Source organism: Gavialis gangeticus, unplaced genomic scaffold (assembly GCF_001723915.1).
Source record: "Gavialis gangeticus isolate Ggan-Ray unplaced genomic scaffold, GavGan_comp1, whole genome shotgun sequence".
Lineage (NCBI taxonomy): Eukaryota > Metazoa > Chordata > Crocodylia > Gavialidae > Gavialis > Gavialis gangeticus.
Window position 1 is genome coordinate 9,773,625 of NW_017728997.1, and position 23,766 is coordinate 9,797,390.

At 39.9% G+C, this 23,766-nt stretch overlaps 1 protein-coding gene across 2 annotated transcripts in view; it reads left to right on the forward strand.

Annotated features, from left to right (window-relative positions):
- The window catches only part of PDZRN3 (PDZ domain containing ring finger 3), a 206,203-nt gene that overhangs the window by 170,084 nt on the left and 12,353 nt on the right, over positions 1–23,766 (forward strand). Inside the window, exons 3-4 of one of the 2 annotated variants that reach the window (XM_019504737.1) lie at positions 15,176–15,427; positions 19,370–19,457. In XM_019504737.1, the coding sequence (XP_019360282.1) occupies positions 15,176–15,427; positions 19,370–19,457 (340 nt within the window). Of the gene's footprint in view, positions 1–15,173; positions 15,428–19,369; positions 19,458–23,766 lie in introns of both variants that reach the window. The other variant, XM_019504738.1, reaches the window with a different exon arrangement.

Consider the following 23,766-nt stretch of genomic DNA (forward strand, 5'->3'; position numbering starts at 1 on the left):
AAAAAAAAAAAAAAAAAAGAAAGAAATCCTGAACATATGCTTTGCGTACAAACTTCAGCTAGGATCCAAACTAAGAATAGTGTTGAAGCTATAATAGTTAAGTGACAAAATATAAACTTGACCTCAATAACAGTAGTGAACCTATCACACTTACTTCAAAGTAGGCGTGTGTTTGCTTAAACAAGATGTTAATTCCAAGGGCTTTGTTCTAGGCAGGGTTTGCTACTGCTGAATTAGTTCAGCTGAAGAAAAAAAAAAAACTCTGCTTGACAGACTGGAGACCCATAATCTTCAGAAAACTGCCCTTTAATGATTGTGGCGCCTGTCTGTGGCTCAGAAGTCCCCTTTCTTAATTAGACATTTACCAGAAACTGGCAATTGAAATTTTCCTCTTCACTTGACGATGAATAATGCAATGCCTCTGTTCGAATGACTCTGGAAAATACGCTTTATAGCATGCTGGAGGAATATTCTGGTTGTTAAAGAAACATAAAGCATGATGTGATATGAAATAAACATCATGCCTAATGGTCACTTGCAAAACAAACTGATCGACCATGGAGCTGAAATTTTCTTTTCTTTTTTATAAGCTGCTTAAAATATATTTTCTTCTTCAGTTTGAACAAATCAACTGCCGAACCCGCCAAGCTTTGTTTGGAAAAAAGTTGTTTCGCTTTGTTTTGCTTTTCAGGGTAACCGATTGAAAGGATGGGTTGCTTTACACATCCGCATCTGTTTAATGCTATGAAGCAGGTGGCTAGGAGTCCACAGGGGAAAAGGCAGCAGAGCCAGTCACTCCATGTTTTACTGTCACATGTCAGACGTGGGCAGGCCAAAAGGAAACATATGGAACAATGAAAAAGTGCAGGTTTAATAAATGCGTTTTGTTGTGCTCATTAATAATGAAACGAAAGGTCATGCTTGGCTCTCACCAGCACAAGAGAGCACTCTGTGTGTATATATTGGCATCAACTCAATCTGAGGCTAGTTAGGCAAACACAAATAGTGGGCGTCTGTTCAGGCTTGCTGAACTGGCCGGTCTGGGATCTGGCGGGAGGGAGCAGGTAACCGGACGACGTAAACAAGCTCGGGCTTTAAAGGCCAATGTAGTGCATTCTAAACAAATTGTGCTATTTATTGATGCCATGTTTTAGCCAAAAAACAAAGTTTCCCATAGTTCAGCTAAAAAAAACCATACTTTTATTAGGCCAACGTTTTTTCACCAGTCTCCGTATGGAGTATTTATGAGGCAATGGAGCAAATTTTCCTCTGACATAGGCAGTCTGACACCGTTCTCGAATGCATTTCTCAGGAGCTTCTCTGAATTTGACCCCAGTGCTCTTCCTGCCATGGCAGGGGGTCGGACTAGATGATCTGCTCAGGTCCCTTCCGACCCTAGAAACTATGAAACTATGAATTTACCGCCAATCAAAAACCCTGTCTGTGCTGAGCAGCATTTACACTTTACATCTAAACAAAAGCATTTTCCCCTCTTCAACTAGTGACAACTTCTTTTTTCCTTTTGGATGTAGCTTTCTCCATAGTCAGCTGCTGCCACCCTCCCCTGCTTCACTGAATGCCCCCCGCCCCCCACCATGGCCAGGGAGCAGGAGGGTAATAAGGCAGAGTAGGAAGATGAAGTGAGGAGCAAGAGAGCAAAAGGCTGAAGTGTTAATCGAAGGATGGACGGCTACTGGTGCTGGGAATTTGTTCCCATGGGTAGAAGGGAAGTGTGGTTTTACGGCTGTAGCCCAGCGGTTCTGAACCTGTTTCAGTTGACGTACCCCTTGGTCTCAGAGTGAGAATTCACGTACCCCCTAGGAGCGACGTTTCCGGTGCGAGGTTGAGGCATGGAGCAGGAGTAGGATATCTGGTTTCCACGTGCATGCATGCTTTACGGCAGTAAAGCCCCAGCAATTTCAAATTGTCAAGACTTTTTTTAGGCCCTTTGACCTCTGTTAGACATCATATGAAATATATCTCACTTACCCCCTGATGAGGCTTCACGTACCCCCTGGGGGTACATGTACCCCCAGTTCAGAAACGCTGCACTAGACTATCTCATGTGATTTTGGTTCAGCCTTCATCTATGGCAGAGTCTTTGTGTGACCTTGGTCATGTTATTCAGTCTCTGACCCTGGATTCTTCATTCTGTTTGGTCTGGTACAGTGACATAATCCTGTATTCTCCATGTCTGTCTGGGCTGTTTCGCTGAGAAACTCTTCAAGGCAGGGTCTGTCTCCCATTTTGTTTGCACAGTGGGGCCCACATGGGCTCATTGACAGGCTACCAACATAAGACGGTGTTACTATGATTTTTTACTAGGCCTGGTCTACCCACAAAGTTGCGCTGGTCTGATCTGTAACGAACGTCGGCCAGAACAGCACATCGTTGGTAAGGATGTTTTTGCTTTGCTGCAGCTTGCCCCCAGGCTCAGCTAGCTGGCTTAGTTAAATCAGTGTCATATCAAACCCTCTGCTAATCTGATTAAACTTCTGCTGCCATTTCCTCCGCCCGCATTGATCACAATAAAGTTGTTGCAGAGTGGTAAGAGGCAGCCCAAGAGATAAAGACGTCTCTGACTCCGACACCTCCCTTTGTTCGAGGGGCTCTGCATTTTCAAGCTGATCCTTCTAACTGGATACCCACGAAGGTTGTTTGTAATCTTCAGGTCAGAGAAACACCTCGCTGTGCTGTACGCAGTTTTTGCCTCTTGGCTACAGCATAGCTGAGAAGCCGCCTTGCATTACAGTGTCATCCATGTCAGTGTAATGCTTTCCCAGAATGATAACTCTACTGCAGTTTAGGTCCACAGCGCATAGAGGCAGCCCCTCAGGTGAACTAGGGAAAGTAGGATAACGGAGGGTGGCTACACTCTGTTTGTGAAAAATTCATGTTTGGCTACCATTTGTACTTCACTCAAAGATCATGGGTTGCTTCTGCCTACGTTATGCTCATTAAAGTGGCAGAAAGGTTCATTAAAGAAAAGGGCCTGGAAACATACCCGTACCAATGGACCAGATAGCTTAATGAAGCAGATACTCAAAAGATTGCTCTTCTAACTCTGTTAGAAACTATTAAAATATTTTTTGTTCCCAGGCATTTAAAAATAAAAAATCACTAAACCCAGTAAACACAACATTCAAGGAGAAACCTGAGAGCCAACTGTGAAAGGTGGGACTTTCAGAAGCACTTAGCAGTGACCTAACTCAGCTTGCATGAAAGCTAAAGTCAATGGTAAAACTCCCTTTGATTTCACTTGGAGCTACGTTGCACTGGTGGTGGGCCCCAGGATCCCGCTGAAAAAGGATAACTTCCAGTATGTTCTATACAGTAATTATGCTACCCTGTTCCTAATTAACACATCTGAGTGTTAACAGAGTACAAACTTGCTTTATTTCAAGGCTTTTTTCTGCCTAGATTTTCCTTTTGGAAGTTAAATATTTTAGAGAACAAAATGTTTTCTGTCTTCTTAAGGGAGGAATTTTCCTTCAATCTTAACTTTGGTGTTATGAATGGTTTGTGAGGAAGAAGGGAAATGCACACACGTGGAAACAGTCTATTACTAAACAATACAATTCTGGGGTTTTTTTAAAGAAAGAGAGAGAGAGAAAGACTGTCCATACTAATGAAATAAAAGGAGGATTAGATGGAGCTGCAAGAAGAATTAACCTATATTTTGAACCTTCTTTTTCCAATTCCTAAGGAAAAGGAGGGTTAGAAAATGGGCTTTTTAGCTGTTCCAGTTTCTATAAAAAACTTTAAAGTTGTGCTGCTTTTTTCTTAAAATGCAGACTTCTTAAGAGCTTGCTAAAGAAGTGTATCAGACCATAAAGAGGGTTCCAAATGGGGCGCAGACATCTGTAGTCTAACAGAACTAGCATTTTTGTAGAGCATTTCCCAAGGCTTTGCATGGTTTTCTACAAAGAAAAGCTTCTTACTCGTTCTTAAGCACCAAAAAAAAAAAGTTTTCCTCTGTGACATTTTTGAACTATAGAACAACCAACAAGCCATATAATGCATACAAATGTTTACTATTCATGACATTAAACCAATGTAAACCAACATAATCTGACAGACAGCTGGGAAAGTTACTACTTTCTTTCAATACATTATACACTTTACTGTAGCCAAGACTCTACAGAATGTTTTCATTTGCCCTTTAGAGTTTTTTTTCTGGTGCGTATAGCCAAAATTGCAGCCAAGTAAAGTACATCATATTTTTATAGGCAAAATAAAGTTTAAAAGAATTAAAAATACTAATCAAGAAACTATTTCCAGAAATATGGTTTGTTCCTCTGTCTTTTAGGTACTTACTAAAGTCCAGCAGCACCTCCTCAATGGTACTCCAGTTTCAATTATTTGGATGGTCTACACCTATAGTCTATACACTTTAGAACTTCCTTATGAGAGTGCCTTGCCACATTTTCCTGTCACAGCTTATTATTTTACCTCTTTACACTCTCTCCTCTATGAGCTCTCAGATATGTGGATATGACCCATGTGGATATGGATCTGGCGCACTGCTAGTCATATAAGCAGGTGTCACTTAAAACATCTTGTGTTAAAACTCCATTTGTGCAAATTCTCCTCCTTCATGGAGGAAGGGAGGAAAGGCATTGGATTTTCCCTAGGTGCCGGATAAGAGGTAAAGCAGAGAAAAAGAGTATGAGAGCTGTAAAGCAGAGTGTGGTAAAGCTTTAAGGACCAACTTCCATCTATGTAAAGGAGAGATGCCTTTAATGCACCCAAAGTATGTAATCCAAATACCTGCTGCCAACCAGATACTTATCCCCCTCCTTCCCTGGCCAGAAAGTCTAAACTGTGACACTTATCCCAGTACTTTATTAAGCAGAGATTACTGATAAATTGAGTGTTTAAGTTGTATTACAATATTGTATGTTACAATTAAAAAAAAATCTCCCAGAAGTATGAACTTGAATATTAACGTGATAGAAGATGTCAATGCACATAGACTTTCAGAAAAGTTAGAGTCCAGATGCTCAGCTGGTGAAAAGTGGAGCTAAAAATATTACATCTGTCTTCACTAGATCTGTATGAGTATCTTACTAAGTTAATTTTGCTCTGAAAGTATTGTGGGACTCAAGCACTGAGCAGAAAAAAAAATCATCAAGGTGAAATATTGCGTGGATAAAGGGAGAAATTGTAAGAGCGGAAGTCTGCTCTTCCAAGCTAAATTTCACTTCAGCAGAGTTTGTAAGAAGGAAATTCCAACTTTTTGCTCCAACTGAAAAGATGCCGAACAGTGTACCTACCCATCAAGTGGAGAAACCTTTATAGGTCCAAGTCTTTACTATATCTGCAGCGCCACAAGAACATAATGGAAATTCCATCCTGTGTATTGCAAACTCTTTACCAGTTATTAAAATTATCAGCTTCTTCCCCAATTTTCCATCTTTCTTTCAGACTCTTTTTCCCATCTTCTAATGTTCAAACATTCCAGAAGAAACCATTATCCCCTCTGAAATATATATGCACCAGATTTGAAATGTCGAATCAACACGTTCAAGAATTCTTGCCTCTCACACAGTTCCTGGACCATCACGGCTACATTGCTCGCTACCATAACATGGAAAATATTAAAACCTACTGCTTACAATGGAAAACCTACAATGTAAAAAATCCTTGCCTCTCACATAAATCCTAAGAGATGACTAGTCAATAACTATCCAGTTCTCCAAGCCAAGAGGTAAAAAGGACTGAAAACTGGTTCCAGAAGCCAGCTGGGCCCTGCCCAGGCCCACACTGTAACCTCCTTATTTCTGTCTAGTTCTATCCAGGTAACTATTACCATCAGCATCTTCACACATTGTCATATGACATCAGCTTCAGCTGTGTCCCCTACCTAGGAATTTCGCCTGATGCACAGTACCCTACACTACAGCTTCAAAAATGTTTGTCCGCATTCCCAGCTTATAATACTCCATCACCCTTTCCCTGATCTTTTTATTCATTTCTATTTCCTTTTTTCCTTTTTTGTTTCTCAGGAAAGAGGAATGAAAGCCACGTTACTGAGATGACATTTAAACGCATAGTTTCTGCCCACTTGCTTGGATGGGGGCTTTCTGTCTGGATTTGTTTTCTGAGCCCCTCTCTTTTTTTTTTATCTTATTGTATCATCTCTCTTCCCTTTCCTTGATTAGGAACATACATCATGTCTTACCTTAATGGACTATCATGTCATTTTGTATCTCTCCCTTGGCTTCCCATTGTCAGATACCGCCTGTGCCTACTGCATGTCGATGGCTTGCTTAGTTTCATAACATCTTGGCCTGTTTTTCACCTATTCTAGTGATCAGATTTATCTCAGTCAGGGTTTGAACCAAGGCCCATTGTAGTCAGTGATAACTCTCTCACTAATTTCAGTGGGTATTGGATCAGGCTCAAAGTACCACTGTTTTTCCACCCCAACTGTTCTTTAAATACTTGTGGTAATCATTGAATTCCTCCAACCAGATGTACCTTTATGTTTACAAATGTCATGCTGCTTTCATAATGTAGCTTTACATCCTTCCCTTTATATTATACTTTCACGCAACTCAGGGAAGTATGCACTGTAACTTCCTTATTGCTTTACATGCTATTTAAAAGGTCCCTATTAAAAAAAAGGAAAGCAACCTACAACATGGGTTTATTGTGCAGCCTAGCAGAAATATTCACGTAACGGTTCTTCTCTCTGTGTCACGTACTTATTTATCTTGCCTGGCTCCACCATGGATTTCATTAAGGCCTATTTTCCCCCACTTTAGTTTACTTGTCGCTTCCTCCATATTCAATATATTTCCGAGACCCATTAAGAAAGAAAATTTCCCAAAGCAAGCAATTGTATGTTTCAGTCAAGCTGATTTATTCATTTTTCCATGAAAGATCCTATTGTTTCTGTCACATGGCAAGTAAGGTTCTTAAGAAATTATGCATAGTTGTAGATTTTGGCAGCCTGTTGAAGTATTTGCATATGTGGTCATTTTTCTATGTTATGTCCAATGTTATTTCCCACTTACAAGTAAGAATTTTGTTTCATAGAATTTACAAGCAGCAGAGATAAAGCGTGTGGCTAGAAAGCAGAAAGTAAAGGGAGTTTAAAGATGTTTTTTACTTAAACTGTAGCCTAATGTATATTTACCAGCTTTGCAATAATTCAAAATAGTGATGTTTATCTACTGTGACTCAAGCTTTCCGTGTAGATTAGACATTTGCAAATAATACACGGTTATCTACTGAAGTTTAGGAAGGACGCAAGGTTAGCTGCTTTTACATGGAAACCAACAAAGTAAACTATTGCTATCAGCACAAAAGCATTACTCTTCAGCATTATATGATCTTTGCTTGCAGTGCTAGGAATTGCAGAAAGAAAACAAATGGCTGAGCAAGCCATCTGCAAGCTTGAGTCTGGGAATTTTCATTACTTGAAGAACAAGCATTTTTAAAAATGTAATTCATAAAAATAGTGATGAGCTTTCTGAAACTATCCTTGATATGCTGACTTCGGTTCTGGGTATCAGGACACCATAGGGTCCAGACTGGAACACTATGAGTATCATCATTTCACAGTATCCTGTTCCTGCTGCTCTTTCTAAAGGAGTCAGTGAAGGACTCAGTTAAAATAATGAAAACTTGTTACTTAGTAAATACCATGGGGCAGGACCCATTTCTTCCTCTGGGTTTAATACCCAGCACAATGTGGTCTTTGTACATGATTCAGGCTTGTTAAGCCCGATGGTGAAGCAAACAATAAATAGTAATAATAAAAGTACCATCCTGAGACATTGCATTGATAATGAGATAAGAAAGAAAATTCAAGACTATTTTGAAAATAGAAGAGTAATTCTGGATGTCCGTATTATACTGTGTCCTTTAACATTAGCCTATTAGAAAGCAAATCTTGAGGAGCTCCAGTAACGAACACAACAGTAAACACAACAGTTCCAACTTTCTCCAGTTAGTTATGTTTAGCATTGTGCCAGTTACCATAAGCTCTGATCTAACACAGTGTGATTTTCCCATGTAGATAAGCATCTATAGTGGAGGCTGGATCAGCACTTCCATTATAATCCTTTGCTTCAAGGGTGTCTAACTTTGCTTTTGAATAAAACTTGCCAAATAAAGATTTTCAGTACCCTACCCCAGCTGAAAAAACAAATAGAATGGAAATAATACATGTGCAAAAAGACACTGCTCTGTTCTCAACTCTCGCGCAGAACTGAATCGGCCAAGTAGATAAGACAAGAGATGAATATTTAGAGTCTTGGGCTCCATTTGTTTGCTGTATTTTGATAAACGCCAAACAGCCTCAGTAGGCTTAAAAAAACAAAATCAGAAGCTGCGACATGCGTAACGACAACTATCAAGAAATTGTAGCAAATTTATAAGATGCAGTCTTTGACTGTGGACTGGGAAATAGGAGCTTAAGGTAACTATCCAAAGCCTGGGGTGGTTTGCTGACAGCCCAACTCTGAGACCTCAGTTGTAGCACTCTGAAGACAGTTTTGAAGTCACTAAATGGAGATCGGCGGTGCACAGGCTGTATTCCACTCTTAAGAGCAGGATGTCTGAAGCCTACCAAACTAAAAAAGTGTGTACCTGCTGGCTGGCATTGCTCTGCCTGACATCAGAAGAGCAGTGGCCAGCAGGATTGGATGATCAAGACAAACTTTCATCAAAACAGGCCCTTTCGTTTTTCTGGAAAACCCTGACTAAAGATTTCTGACCCATAACTTTGAGAACAATTAGAAAAATTCTTGTACTTTCTGAAGCTGGTACGTATAGCCAGCCAGAAATGACTACAGAATCTGTTGAAGTGAATTTGTGCTTACAAAAGCTTGTGCTCTCTCTCTATAGTTTATTTCGTTAATCTATGACATCGTGCATCTACCCTGTGCTTACTAGTGTATAGGAACACAAATAGCATCCTCTTTGATTAATGCTTAAGAGATTGTCTTTCTGCTTCACAAGCATCTGGAGTCAGTCACACAGGAGTATCCTCACCAGCGCACAACCTCTCGATGCCACACCCAAGGAGACACAATGACAGATGTGGAATGAGAGACTGAAGAAAATACTCAACAGTGGAAAAATGGGCATTCAAGCAGCCGAGTCCTTACTACCAGGGACAAACGAACCATGGCAAAGGTGGCTCAACCACTTACATACTGGAGTTGGATGCTCCAAGGAACTAATGAAGAAGTGGGTCTATAGCATTGGTTCAATCACCTGTGACTGCGGCACAAAACCTCAAACTATGCCACACCTGATGCAGTGCTTGAAGGCACATATACAATGAAAATACCTTGCAAAGTACAATAAATGAGCACAAAAAGAGTTATTAATGTGTAACAAAATGGTTAAATGTAGTATAAAGACATGAGAAGTAGCAGCAGCAAAACCTTACCCCTGGACGATGCTCTCATGGTTGGTTGCATGGGTTTGTAGAAGTCCTGCACATCAGTGGGGTAGTGCAGATGCTGGACCAAGGATTTGGCACAGACTGAAATCTTGCACTTGAGTTCATAAATTAGCACTCAGGTACAGAAGCAAATTTAGTCACCCGCATGCCAATCTGCCTGTTCAGCTGCAATGCTTGGGCAGCCCTGTAAGATGCAGAGCATTTAAAAATGGGACTACTTCATCTACTTTTTCCAAATGCATGTTCTAAAAAATAGTCAATATTATCCCTTCAATTTATAAGGCCACTCCATCGAAATCAACAAGGAATTCTGCTTAAAATCTCTAATAACTGTGGCTCATGGTTAGTTTCATATAGTTAAACTATATTAAGTTGTATTTTCCTTGACTTTAGCTTTATTCCACAATAAAAAGGATTAGGCCGTGTTATACTGTGCCACAATATATGCAGAACATTTACTCAGTCACTGACATAATCACGTTTCACAGAATAGGAAAATCATATAGGCATTCTCAGGCCATCTATTTCACATTTGCCTGTAATGCTAAATACACAGAGAGCTTTTAGGTTAACATAACAGACAAGAAGAAAGAAGATGCCTTGAGGGCATTAATTGTATATACACACAGGGATGAGTGTCTCCATAGGCTGAGTACTACAAGTCATTTCAAACATTCTCCCACATCCTGCCAGAACCGGTACCAGCAGTAGCTCCATGTACTGCACCATCAGTCGTTTTCCTACTCATGCAGCTCTTCAAAAGGAAGTTTATGGAGCTGATCATCCTAGCTACCATTTTGACCAACAGCAAGGATTGAAATTGAGCTCTTCACAACTAAAAGACTGATTTTCCATAACTGAAGCAAAGAATCAGCCTCTGAACCTGAGAGTAAAGCTCGCCTACTGCTCAGGTTGGGCATAGAGGGAGATAAATAACACACACTGATGAATGGGTTACACACTCTTCTTGATCTTATCTACATATCCTAAAGGAAGGATATCTACTCCAGGAATTTGATAATGCATGTTGCCCATTTCTGTACTTTGTCCCTACGAATCCACGTTCTAAATATTCACGTTACAAAAGGTAAGGAATCAGACTCAGAACCTTGCAACACCGGTATAATACTGAAATTAAGTCCAGTGACTTTTAGGAAGTTAACTAAGATAAATCCAGAGCAGCTATGAACCAAATATTGTCCACAGTTCCAAAAAGAGTGAGCTCATCAAGAAAACTATTGTGAAAACATACTCTTTTTCCTAATTAGCAAGAGAGGCATATTTAACAAATGTGTATAATATGTGCACAATAATACATGTACATAATAATCACAAAAAATACTCATTCAATCTTTAGCAAGGCTTCAGAATGAGGCCTTCTCCTATTGGCTGTCAAATCTATTAGATATCCATTGGGTATTTATTAGTATGGACACATGGACTGGTGGAGTGGTTACCAGGTAGAATTACTACCCATCTCATTTAAATTACCTGTATGTTGCCATTAAGTGTCATCTTTCCTGCATCTACCGGTTCTCAACCACCAAACTCCCAAGAAAATTTCTACAGAAAACTAATTCAGTGTATAAAAATCTCATAATAAATGTAATTCTTCCTTTACCACTGTATTCATTAGTCACATAGCAAACCACTACCATAAACATATATATACATAAGATACACAACCATTGTACTTCATTCACTAACCAACTACTGTGTACTGGGCAGTTCTTACACTGAAATATTTGGGGTGAGATTTTAAAATCACTCTGATCTGTGATTTAGGTATTCAGTACTCATAACTTCAATGGAAGATCTGCATTTAATTCCTCTGTCAGCACTGAAAGCTTTGACATCGGTCTTTTTCCTTTTGTCTAATTCTGGCTTGGGAGTCAGCTGTGTAGAGAAACTTGGCAGCTGCAGGTTATAGATGCCAGAATATGGAATAATTCCCTCTAGCAATAAGCTTAAGCTTTACATCAACAAATCTTCTCTGTGTTAGCTGGCTCTTCTTCTAAATATGTCTGCATTGGGTCTGACCTCTTAGACTAGGGACAGAAATTATACATAAACTGATATAAGTGATCAGAAACTGGTTCAAATCTGTAACACAACAGAAGTTCAGTGCACTTAAACTGCTTTCAAAATGGCTGAAACCAAAATGCTGTACTAGTAGAGTAAAAAAAAAAAAAAAGTCTTTTTTAAGGTTTTTACCTACTGTTCCTCACCTGATGTTATTAAACTTTGTGATATTGAAGTTATTGCCATAGTAAGTCATTGTGAGAGCACAATGAGTTAGGATTCAGGCAAAAGAGCAATCCCATGCTTTGCTGAAATGTTCTGATGCAGTCGGTCATGAATATGCAGGCCTCTTGAATATGACTGCTTACAGACGTGGGAAAAAAACCTGGTGCTTTACTTTCAGCTTGGCGTGCCCCCGCACCAAGCACAGCGCATGCCCATAAGAGGCACTGCGTTAGTTTGACCCAGCTCACCCAATGCCTATATAGATTGGGTGCATCAGCGGAGTTATTGGCACTTTTATCTAATGGCTGATTGAATCATTAGATAGAAGCACAAAAAAGCCCTGCTGAAGTGCCCAATCTATACAAATGCCAGGGAGCCAGGCTGAACTAACGTGGTTCCTCTTCCAGTAAAGCACTGGGTTTTTTTGGGGGGAGGGGGGATGGTTCATGACTGTCAGTGCCCTATATGTTTAACAAAAAAGAATTAGCTATGTTACTGGGAAAGACATTGGTCACAGGATGACTAATCTTACTGACATTAGTCATAACATTTTACTAGGTTTATAGAATTAACTTGTGGAAAACGGATCATCTAAAAGTTTGCCTGTGGATATTTCAGCACAGTTCTGTAACCACATCAGCCACAATATAACTTTTTCTTAAATTTTGATTGCTTATTAGCCTTCATTGTACACGTATTTAACACACCCACAATTTTAGACCTTACACAGTAAAATTTGCAGCATTTAAATTTACAGCAGATACTAAAACCAGGCACATAATCAGCATTTCCTGTTTCCACAAAAAACATTATGTTGGATTTAATTTTACAGCTGTACAAATTGTTTTAAAGTAATCTGCTCAATTGGGCGAGTTAATGATATTCAATTTGACCAGGCCAAACTTTACATGCGTAGCATCACTCTGAGCATTTGCAGTTAGTGCAACTGTTTGTGTAATGTAAATGTAATGCAAAACGCATTGCAGAAAAGCTCCCGTTCTCAGCTGACTGATCAAAACACTAGTGTCATCACCTCTCCCAGCTTCTCTGTGATGAGCTTAAGATGACAGTGTAATAAGTGTTATGTGCACATGGTAATTCAAAAGAAATTTAGCCTTTTAAATTGATTAGGCACTGGATTGAACCCTCTTTTTTTTTTTAGGTACTTCTTATAGCTTCTTGCTATAGACAGTCTGTCAGCTATAGGCAAAATTCAGGTATTATCATCACATTGAAAAACACCTTACTCTCTCAGTAATCTCCACTTGTCCCAGTGGGGTTGTTTGTGAAATAGAGTATTATTCAGCCTGAATAGGATCATCAAAACCTAGCTGTATATACATAGAGTTTCAAATTGTGTTCTCCAGGAGCTTAACCTCTGCTGCATAGGCTAGTATCACTTTCTGCCTATTCACAAAAATTACCTGAATGCTGTAGGAGCAGCAGCAGATAATGCTAGGGTATGCAAGTCTGTAATATTAATTTGTGGATGTACATTAAAAGAAATTCACTCTCTTTCAGTGGGTGCCTGGAGAAAGATTGTATATACTTTATTGCAGAAGATGATTGCTCCCTCACTTAACCAATACATCAGTTTTGCAGATTTCCTAACATTGTCAAATGTATAGATTTCCTGCTGGAGAAAGTACAGGAATTTAAAACATCATCCACTGGAAAAAAAAAATGTCCTGGACTGGTAGAGCTGCAGTTTTCATTCTTGCTAATTCTGTCACCAAATGGCTACAAGTCCTTTCAGATTTTGACTCGTATTTGGTCCAGCTGGCCCCAGCAGAAACCACTGTAACCCTGCAGAGGGTCCACAGAAAAGTTGTTTGTTGGTCTGAGTAGGTCTATTAAGCTGCAGCATCATTTGCTTAAATATTGCTATTTTGCTACACTATTAATATACACAACTTGCCCTGGGAGAGCTTCTTATATTTGCCCTGTTCATTGGCATTACAATGGTAACTGTCTACTGGGGTGAAAGGTAAAGGACAAACCCTTCAGATCTACTGGTAGATCCTGGCAGTAACCTACTGCAGACTGCACTGCAAAGCCACACGCTCTTTCCCAGCTACAAAAGCCCATCAAATGAGTTAATTTCAGATGGAACCTCTGCTAAGGTTGGGGGAAAAAATGGAGGGATTTGGTTGAAAATGCTATAGAACTGCATCTTTTCAGCCGGTTAAAATGTTGAAGGTTTACACCCAAGAGAACTCCCATCCTAGAACAGCCAAATCCCCCAGTGGTTTGTAGACTTCCTCTTGGACGTGGGAGTCCTGGGTTCAAATCATTCGTCCTTTATCTGACTGAACATCTGTTTCCTGCATCCCAAGAGAAAGTGCCTCAGCCACCACATTATCAGCTATTCTGGGCTGACCCTCTCTCAATACACCTCCTACTGCAAGTGGTCCGCTTTAGATGAAGTTATTACATATTCATTAGACTAAAGAGAGACTGTAGCCTAACACTTTGGGTTTAAATCTCTGCTTCAATAATCTATACTCAATTTATAAGTAGCATGTATACATCTGTCTTGCATCTGCAAATACTTGTATATTTACACTTATCTAGATGAAGGGGAAGGTTACTGGGATGGGAGGTAAGAAAAGGCTACAAGGTCAACATTTATTCCAGCAGTGTGGTCTGAGATGGTTAGGATGAGGGAGAGGAAGAAGCATAAGGGATCCAGTGCAGTCTCCTTTTTCATCACCACGGTGGTGGCTGAGCATTCATTGCAGTGTTAGGACATGATGACAATGTTTCAGCAGCAAAGTTATTTACAAGGTTCTAATGGCAAATTACTTATTCAGAGGGCTTGTCCCAAAAGTCTCGTAGTTCAGTAATAAGGTTAAACGATTTTGAAAGGACCTAGGAAAAATAACAAGAGAATCAATATCTTGTTCTGCTAGGACAAGTGGTGAGAGATTTCTAGCAGCAAATGAGGCACCGATTCAAATAAGAAATGTAGTAAAAGCTTACCACTGAAATTAAAAGAAAAATAGAGATTGCTAAGAGAGGGGGTTCAAAATCCAATGGTGTAAACAACTAGCTGGCATAACATTTTTAATTTGCCCTGTTCCCAGATTTTTAGTTATCATTTATTAAACTAAATAGAGATGCCAACAAGGTGAGGGAAATCAAGTGATAAAGCATAGGCAAGAAAGGAAAGATGGTCGCTGTTAGAGAAGCAGGACCAGAGAGAGAAGGCAGTTGTAAAGGAAGTTGCAGACTGAAGGGTGCTTCTGGGCATCAGGGTTTTGCACAACACCTACTGCCACCATTTCTGTGTTTCTGTGATCTATACTGAATGAATATTTACATCAAATAGGCATCAGGATGGAAAGTGGCCATAGAATAGATCACTGGATAGATCACAGAAACATAGAAATGGTGGCAGTAGGTGTTGTGCAAAACAAATGGGCAACAAGCCATGTGGAATTTTTGCTTACTGATTTCCAGTAGTTGTGATCCGATTCTTTACCTTTCCTTCCTTCTACAGGTGAACGGAAAGGATTTATCCAAAGCAACGCACGAGCAGGCAGTGGAAGCCTTCAAAACAGCGAAGGAGCCCATCGTGGTACAGGTCCTGAGGAGAACACCACGCACCAAGATCTTCAGCTCTTCTCATGAGTCTCAGCTGGTCGACATGGGCACTCAGACTGATATCACCTTTGAACACATCATGGCTCTCACCAAGATAGGATCCCCTACTTCACCAGTCTCGGTGTTAGATCCATACCTCTTACCAGAAGAGTAAGTAGCAATTTTCATACAACATACACAAAGCCCTGCTAAACACATGAAAGAGAGGATGGAGACCCCCTCGCATATACCAGCAACCCTTCCTCCATCAGGAGTCCTCACTGAGCTCCCACACTGTTGAGCCATAATTCATACGAGCAAATTGTACTGTTCCAGTACATTAGTGAATCACATGACTAATCCCACTGAGGGCCCCACTGGCCCTATGCAACTCCTTTTCCATTGTCGTTTTAAAGGTAAAGCTAAAGTTTCTTGTAAAATTCCTTCACTACGTCTTTGGGTTCCTTATGTTTTAACTATATTTTTTATGGCTGCCATAAATTGCATACTGCTAAGAGCCGCTACATTCTGTTCCAGCGTATTAATTACTTTATTATAACCCCACAGCAAAGTTACTTAAATAAATTATTTTCTTGAACTGAAATGACTTAGCAGTGCTGTCAAAGACATTTTTAGAATCAAATGTTAATTATTGTTAATGGTCGGTTGATGCTTTTGTACTTACAAGTAAGAATGACAGTTATCTTGCACACATGGTTCCCACCCTGAATATGCTGGGGAAAAACAGGCTCTCATAAAATCCATGCAAATTGCCTCTATCCTCTCACCGTATCAGCTTCCATGAAGCACAAAAAATGATGGAAAAGCTTGTTAACTACTTTGCCAACTAGGTTCTAGTGTGTCCACAGCACATTAAATGAGGCAATACACACACACACACACACACACACACATATACATGTATATATATATAGACACCTCCCCCCCCACACACACACACACATCAGTATTACACCAGTGTTACAAGGTTTTGAGTCTGATTCCTTAGCTTTTATAACATGAACATTTAGAGCATGGATTCATATATATGGCCTCATTTAACAGTTATGTGCTGTTAAATATCTATAGATATATATAGATAGATATAGATATATGGAGAAAAAGTGTTAATAAACATCCACGTTCTGGCTGGCGATGAATCAGAATTCTTTTGAGTGCTCTGAATAGTAGACCTAGCAGGACTAAGGTGGCTTTGAGCATAAACAGCAGACACCTCCCACTGTGCCCTTCCCAGACTCTTTTCATACAGACCCAGTAGAGTAGACAGCCAGGACAGAAATGGCCATCAATACTGTGCAACTCCTTGTGGGTTTTATAGCATGTGAATATGTGAAAATTGAACCAGAAATTGGTCCTATTCTACAACTGCAAATGTTTCACTCTTTGCATGACAGAAGAACTTTTACTATTAAATGTTTGAAAAGAGGGTTCAATTAGGATGTCACTGCATCACCTCCTAACAATAAGTATTGTTCCCAGTCCCTTGACAGGTCAAGAATGCATTTTAGTACTGCAGCGAGGGCTAGGTTTGAGCTCTCTGACAGCAAACAAGCAGCTAGGCTCAGAACGCTGTGCCTTGATGCTCATTAATTTTAACTGAGCAAGATTATATTCCTTAGAAATATCTCCAGGGAGATGATGTTAAATGTCATTACAGCCTCTGAAGAGACACCTATTTGCTTTCCCAGATGCAAGATCAAATACCATGATACAACAGGGCTATGAACTTACCAAGAGGAACTCATGAGAGAAGTAATTACAAGTGTACATACAGTCTAGCTTACAGTATGACCTAATAGTACCCTTTAAATATTAGGTATTAAACACAACTCTGGACATCATCACTATCTTGTGTTTGAACTACCTTATGTTTCCTTCACTGTGCCTGTAAAAGTGATATTCAGGCATAAAAGGGCAGGATACGTAGATACCAGGCCTATGCATGCAAATAAAAATAAATAAATAAATAAATCACTGTACTTGCTGAAGGTTGAGCACACGTGTTTTTTTCCATGGCACAATCAATGTAAAAACAAACCTCTCATGTTTATCTTCTCTTATGCCCAGTTCCAAAGTTTATTTAAGTCAGTATGACCTTTAAAGGACAACCCAGACCTAAAGGAAAATTAGATGTTTTTACTTAAGGAGCCTCTCACTCACATGGACACATGCATCTAGTTAAGAAGGAAGCAAATGGAGTGTCACTTCGATCTTGAAAGTAAATACGGTTGCTGCATATGCTACATATGATCACCAAAGCAGTATAATGCTGAAAGTCCCAAAAATGCAAGCAGTGAAGCAGTCTGATAAGAGGTGGAATTTAAAAACAAAATGCCAGTAATGGTTGGAAATTTAAACAGAGTGGAGTGCGTTTAAATTGCTAATAGTTAAATACACCCCATTGTGTTTAAATTGCCAATCAGTAATAGTTTATGGTTTTTAAATTTAAATTATTGGGAACCAAATACAAAATACAATGCTTAGCAACTGAATCATCTTATATATTTTCAGATACAATTATGACTATCAACGAGGCAGTAAAGGAAATTTAATTGTGAACACCTGGGCTGCACAAATGAAACCAAGTCTAGTGTTCTACCCCTACTCCCTTGTGAATGTCTCTCCATGTCACAAACCCGTGGTACCTCACAACTGAGAGCAGTGGGATGTCTGTGTTTAGCAGAAACCATTAGAGATGTTGCAAGCACCTCTGGGATTCTTAGCTGTGGCCATTTTGTCTCTTCTCTTGTGTTGCCTTCCTTTGTCCCCCTCTCCCACTGTTCTGATGCAAAATTGTCAAAATCCGGATCTCCATAATCTCAAGCACAATGAATTGCATCTTCCCCTCCCACTGCGGATATCTAATTCCTTCTCGGTGGGTGCATCTACACGCATGCTTTACTGCGGTGCTAACTAATTAGCCTCACAGTAAAATGTCACCGTCTACATGTGCACCTGTATTAGGGAGCAGTAAATTAGTTAACTCCACTGTTGGATAGTACTGTCCAGGACAAGCACCAATCTACAGCAGACTATTTATGTGTGCAGAAATGCAGGTGCAGACAGTGACTGGGGCTGGCTGGGGTACAAGGTTGCTGTAGTGTGGGGGATGCTTGCCGGCTAGCCCTGCACTGTAGCACCCTTGTGCCTCAGCCAGCTCCACTGCAGCATGCTGAGTCAGGACAGAGCAGCTCTGATCCCCCAGGCGCCCTGCCACATGGGGTGCTCTGACCTGGCTCAATGTGCTGCAGTCCTGGGCGCATGTGTAAACGCTGTGCCTGGAAGCAATAAACTCTAGCATGAACTGTGCCAGAGTTTATTGCCACATGACAATTACACTTGTAGACGCACCAAGAGAGACTCACTGTGATACCCCAAGCAAGCTACTTAAGGGCAATTTCCAAAAACTACTTAGATCTCTAAACAGCTTTTTCAATCTGGCGCTTAACCTCCCTGTGTACTAGTTAGTCCCTTTCCAAAGTGGAAGTATAATTATCCACCTCTTGCAATTATTGAGTGACTAAATCCGTTAATACACTCGGAACATTTCTGGTAATCCACAGAAAAGTGCCACTCCAACGTGATGTGCTACGGGCGCTCTAAGAGGAGCCCAGTAAAATTCAGACAGCACTTTATAACCCTGAGTTTTTATTGAGGAATTCAAAAGAACCATTTAGGGATGCAACATGCTGTCTATCTCCAAGCGGAGCAAGGGTTTCCATAGTCAGACAGCTTCTCCCAGGCTGTGGTGGGCCCTTTACCCTCCTCACAAATTCCTGTTTGTTTAGGAGGTTGGTTTCACACTGGGAAAAATTGCAAATGTTCAATGCAGTAATAAAAAATGGTAAAGAGGCTTTTACTTCTGTCTTATGTTTTCCATGCTTAAGGGCGCAAGACAGTTTCTATAATTTTATTGTGTCAGTGCAGTGTGTTTATTTTCATAATCTGCGCACCATGGATTACACACAAACTAGTTGGTCTGGTCCTGTTGCAACTCTCTCATATTAATGATGGCCCACCACACAACTAGGATGGATAAATATTTTAATCAGAACAGGGATTGAGATCCTAAAGTATACTTTGTTTTTCCAGCCATTCATCAGTGCATGAATTCTACGACCCGAATGACTATATGGGAGGTATTCATCAAGAAATGGACAGAGAGGAGTTGGAATTAGAGGTACTTAATAACTATAAATCATGGTTTAAAATACACCTGGTTTAATATATTTTAATGCGTCATAGACATAATATTTGGTATCAAATTACAATTGTATGTGTATATCAAGATGTTTTAAAATAATTATGCACGACAACGTTGCTCTCTAGTTATTTTGCAGACAGCAATAATTAATGCTAATATAATTAACAGTGTATGTAATTGTATGTCATGTAATTACGAGCCAGATCCTCAGCTGACAGAGACTGGCATAGCTCCATTGATTGAAGTGGAACTATGCTGTTTTACGCCAGCTGGGAATCTGGCTTCATGCAATTACGGATTTAATTACAGAATGTGAAAAATCATATTACTTTGTGGGCGGTGGGACAAGTGCCACAAGTTTATAGTAGACAATTTAAGAATTTCAATACTTCAAATGGTTTAACTCTTCCCTCCCCCGCAACTACTCTCTGGTTTGAAAACAAACACTCTAAATCTTATCATTTGAAGCTATTGCAAAATTGTAAAACAAACAAACAAACAAAAAAATCAAAGAAAAGATATGAAACCCCTGTGGTGTTTCTCCCATCTTCATAACTTAAAAATGACAGCTGTGTATGTACAGAATCACAGGGAGGCCTCTGAAGATATCTAAGGCCATCTTCCATTTTGTCCACCTTATGTTTAAATGCCCAGTCACAATGGATCTTCCAGCACTTCTGGTTGGAAACTTATGTCTCAGTGGGAAGCGGATCCTCAATTTTCCCTTTCTCAATTTTCTCACATTTCTTCCAACCCTTCTTTCATTCAAAACACAGCACAGCTATGCAAAGTAGTTTGGCAGAGTAGTTATGCATGTACTTAGCATCAGGGTTACTCTTAATCCCATCAAAATCATCCATCATTGTTTGCATACAGTAGTATATGTGCTCAGACACATGGTATGCTCATGCGGTATAACCCTACATCAGGGTAACTTTCTAGAAACCACTTTAGAGATATCCCAGGCAAAAATACACCAGTGTAAATGACAACCTGTTAGCCACTTCTATCCCAGATTAATAACTTGCTCAATACCAACAGGCTGTTACTGCCTCCCCACCCACTTAGTGGCAAAGTGCTGCAATAACAACTACTGCAGCAGCTACCCTGGGAGAGCTGGTCATCTATCTGCTGGTGTAATTCACAGCAGTGTATAAAAGTGATGCAGTTTATCCCAGTGTTAACATGTTGTGTATCCAGCCAGTCTATTTAATAGATTTTGTAGATACTGGCTAATGCATCAGTCTTTAACCCTGAAATCCAATCTATAATTCTCTGAAATCCAATATGTTTAATCCACATGGGTCTGACAATATAATTGAGGGGTTTGTCTTAGTTTGCCTCCATCACTGATACATGGTATCACTTCATTTTCCAAAGTGGTCATCACTGTTTAGCTGTGCTCCCATTTCAATCGGTGGGAATATTAATATTGACTTAATGGGGAGCAGAGTTAGCTCACATCAGAAGCATGAATTTGCCCACCTGTTTAAGTTTTTGCAGGATCAAAGTCTTAATGCACATGAAGTTTGCAAGATAGCTTCAGACTTTACACATCTAGTGGCAATTGGTCTCGATTCAAACTCAAACCGAAACTGAGAAATAAAATATCAGTGAAATAAATGTTGTCACCAGCATTTTTCCCCCCAAAAATCTCTTTATGCAGTGCCCTCTTTTTCAATATAAATTTTGATCTTAATGAAAATGTGGAATATAGTACTTTTTTCTACAACTGTCTTTTGAAAAGAGTGTCTTAAGAAACCCACAGTAATACTGTGGATAAATTATTTTGCTGCCATTAGAAGGTCAAATGTTTGAGCTCAAAACTGTTTAAACATGTGCACTTCAGTAGCTAGTCGTTAATGTGGCTTAAACCACAACATTAATAATTTTGACATTGATATAGTACTTGGTGGCAAAAGGTGATCATCTCAGTAACACAAGCAGCTGAACATTACAAAAGTCTCTGTGGCCTAATAGTATTTCTTAAGAACCACTAAAGATTCTTGCTCAAGTCTTGGAGACTATGATCAATGGAAGGGTCAAAGTGCTAACAAAGGCTCAACTGGCTAGTTGCATTTTTGTTTGCCTGTTGATAGATGTGTTTTAAAAGACCACAAAGGCATTTGTTTCATAGACTGTAGTGAGAAAGTCTAACACAAGAAAACAATCAAGTCCAGCTTCTGGCCTTGTACGTCCATAAATTGTGTTCTGAATTTCAATAAGAAGTGTCTCATCTAAACTTTTATAGCCTAAAAGGGACCAGTTACTTATTTGTAACAAGTAAAACAAGAGCAAACTAGTGAAATCCACTAGTTATTAAAAAGCTTTCTGTAGAATACCAACATGGGTTTCATGCATTCTGGAGTCATGTAAAAGCCACCAGAATTATGTACCCACAATTGTTGCCAAAAATTAAATTACTTTGTGTTCGTTTTGGTAGAAGTAATTAAACGAAGTGCTATCTTGAAGTCCTCATAAACAATGACACTGACCAAATACGGAATGAGTGTTTCATTTAAAATTAGACAACACATTTTCTTTGCAAAAAGATCCCGTCACAATTAAATTTCAAGTTCAGAGAGAAGAAAACTGCACTCTAGGATTTCCCTGCAATGTCATGGGTTAATATGTTTATTCAAACAAGACTGCCCCAGCTGTCAGACGTGCACGGAGAAGGTTCCCTCGGTATGTTAATTCCCTTAGATTACAAAGCAGAAAATGCTGAATTGAGGATGAGGGTTTGTTCTCTCCAGTTTGACTCTGCTCCTGCTACCTTTCTAGATTTCCTGCATGCCCAAGCAGAGGGCAGAGATTATATGCCTCTGTTATACTTCTCAGGTATAGGGATGGAGATGAATTCCTGAGCTCCACTGCAGTACAGTTTTGAAGAGGGCAAAGGAAGAGAGGGAAATAGAAAACAGAAGGTCTTTTATTTAAACCTAGTGGCATCCCATTTTGTCCACCCCGTCTCCCAAAACATCTTGCCTACAGAGTGGGCTCTTCCTGCTAAGAAACAACTTTTGGACAAGACTTTATGAGTACCTTTATGTCCTCTCAAATGTGCAGTCTGATGTGGTTCTTGAGGCTTTCAGTATGACATTTGAAGATGTTGCAGTGGTCTGCTTATCTTCCAAGCAAGGAGGTAGCAGGCCCCAAATACTGAAAGAAATGACCCTTAAAAGATCTTAAGGACAGCAGCACATCTGTGCAAGGAACCACTGAAATCTGCACAGCCAGGACTCTTGCAAGATGGGTTAATACAACCTTGGTTCAACTAAGGGTGCCTCAAATTCCAAATCCCACCCCACCCATCCCTACCAAAAATAATTTTCCTAATAGGGCTGATGATGATTGTGCTCTGCAAAGCTACCTGTGACTGTCTGTGGCACGTCTAATAACATGCTTCTTATTGCCTGTTTGAACACACTACCTACCCCCAACACCCTGGAACCTGAAGTTGTTTTGGGCAAATTCACATTAGGGGAGTGGCATCCCTTTCAGGCAGTTCCTCAGTATGAAGAGGCATGGATTCAGAGCAGCCATCCTCTCATGGAGGATCCTAAACACCTCACTCACCTAGAAAGATAAATATAAAGACTAGTTCTTTGGGTCTGGTCCAAGAAAAAAAATGAGCAGAAAAGTTCAAAAGGAATGACCGCAGTGCTGCAGTCAGTAAGCCAACTGCACTGTGAAGTGAGGGTTACCAAGGCTATTTTTCACCTTCTTGGTAAAGCCCAAAACCAAAGGGAATGGCAGGAAAACAGGTGGCCAGGGGAAGGGGGGTTAATACTTGAAGGCACAGCATTGAAAAAGATGATTTAAAAAAATGATTGATTTAGTTTCACTAAGCATCTGAACCAAATCTGAGTATTTTGCCCATCACAAACCATTCGTTTCAAATAAATAATAATGCTCATTTCTGCCTATTTAAGCAAAAGTCTTGCATGCAGGTGCAAACTGGCCGTAATTTTGGATCATCAGTAAAATAATTCAATAATCCATTGTGAATGAGGGTCCTTCTGGGCGTATGGAGGTTAATTTACTATTAACGCTTACTCCAGATCTATTACGAAGAGTGGTCGGAAGCATAATATCATGGTGCATATTCTTTCTTCTTCCCGTGCTATAAAGGCCGTATGGATTTCAGCAGCCAGCTCCTTGATCTCACTCTCCCTTTCTCTCCCAACTCGGCAAGGGACCAGGGTTCTTTTAGACAGCTTTTTTCTGTGCAGAGTTCATAGGGAGAAAGAGTTTCCCCTCAAGCACAGACACAGACCTAACT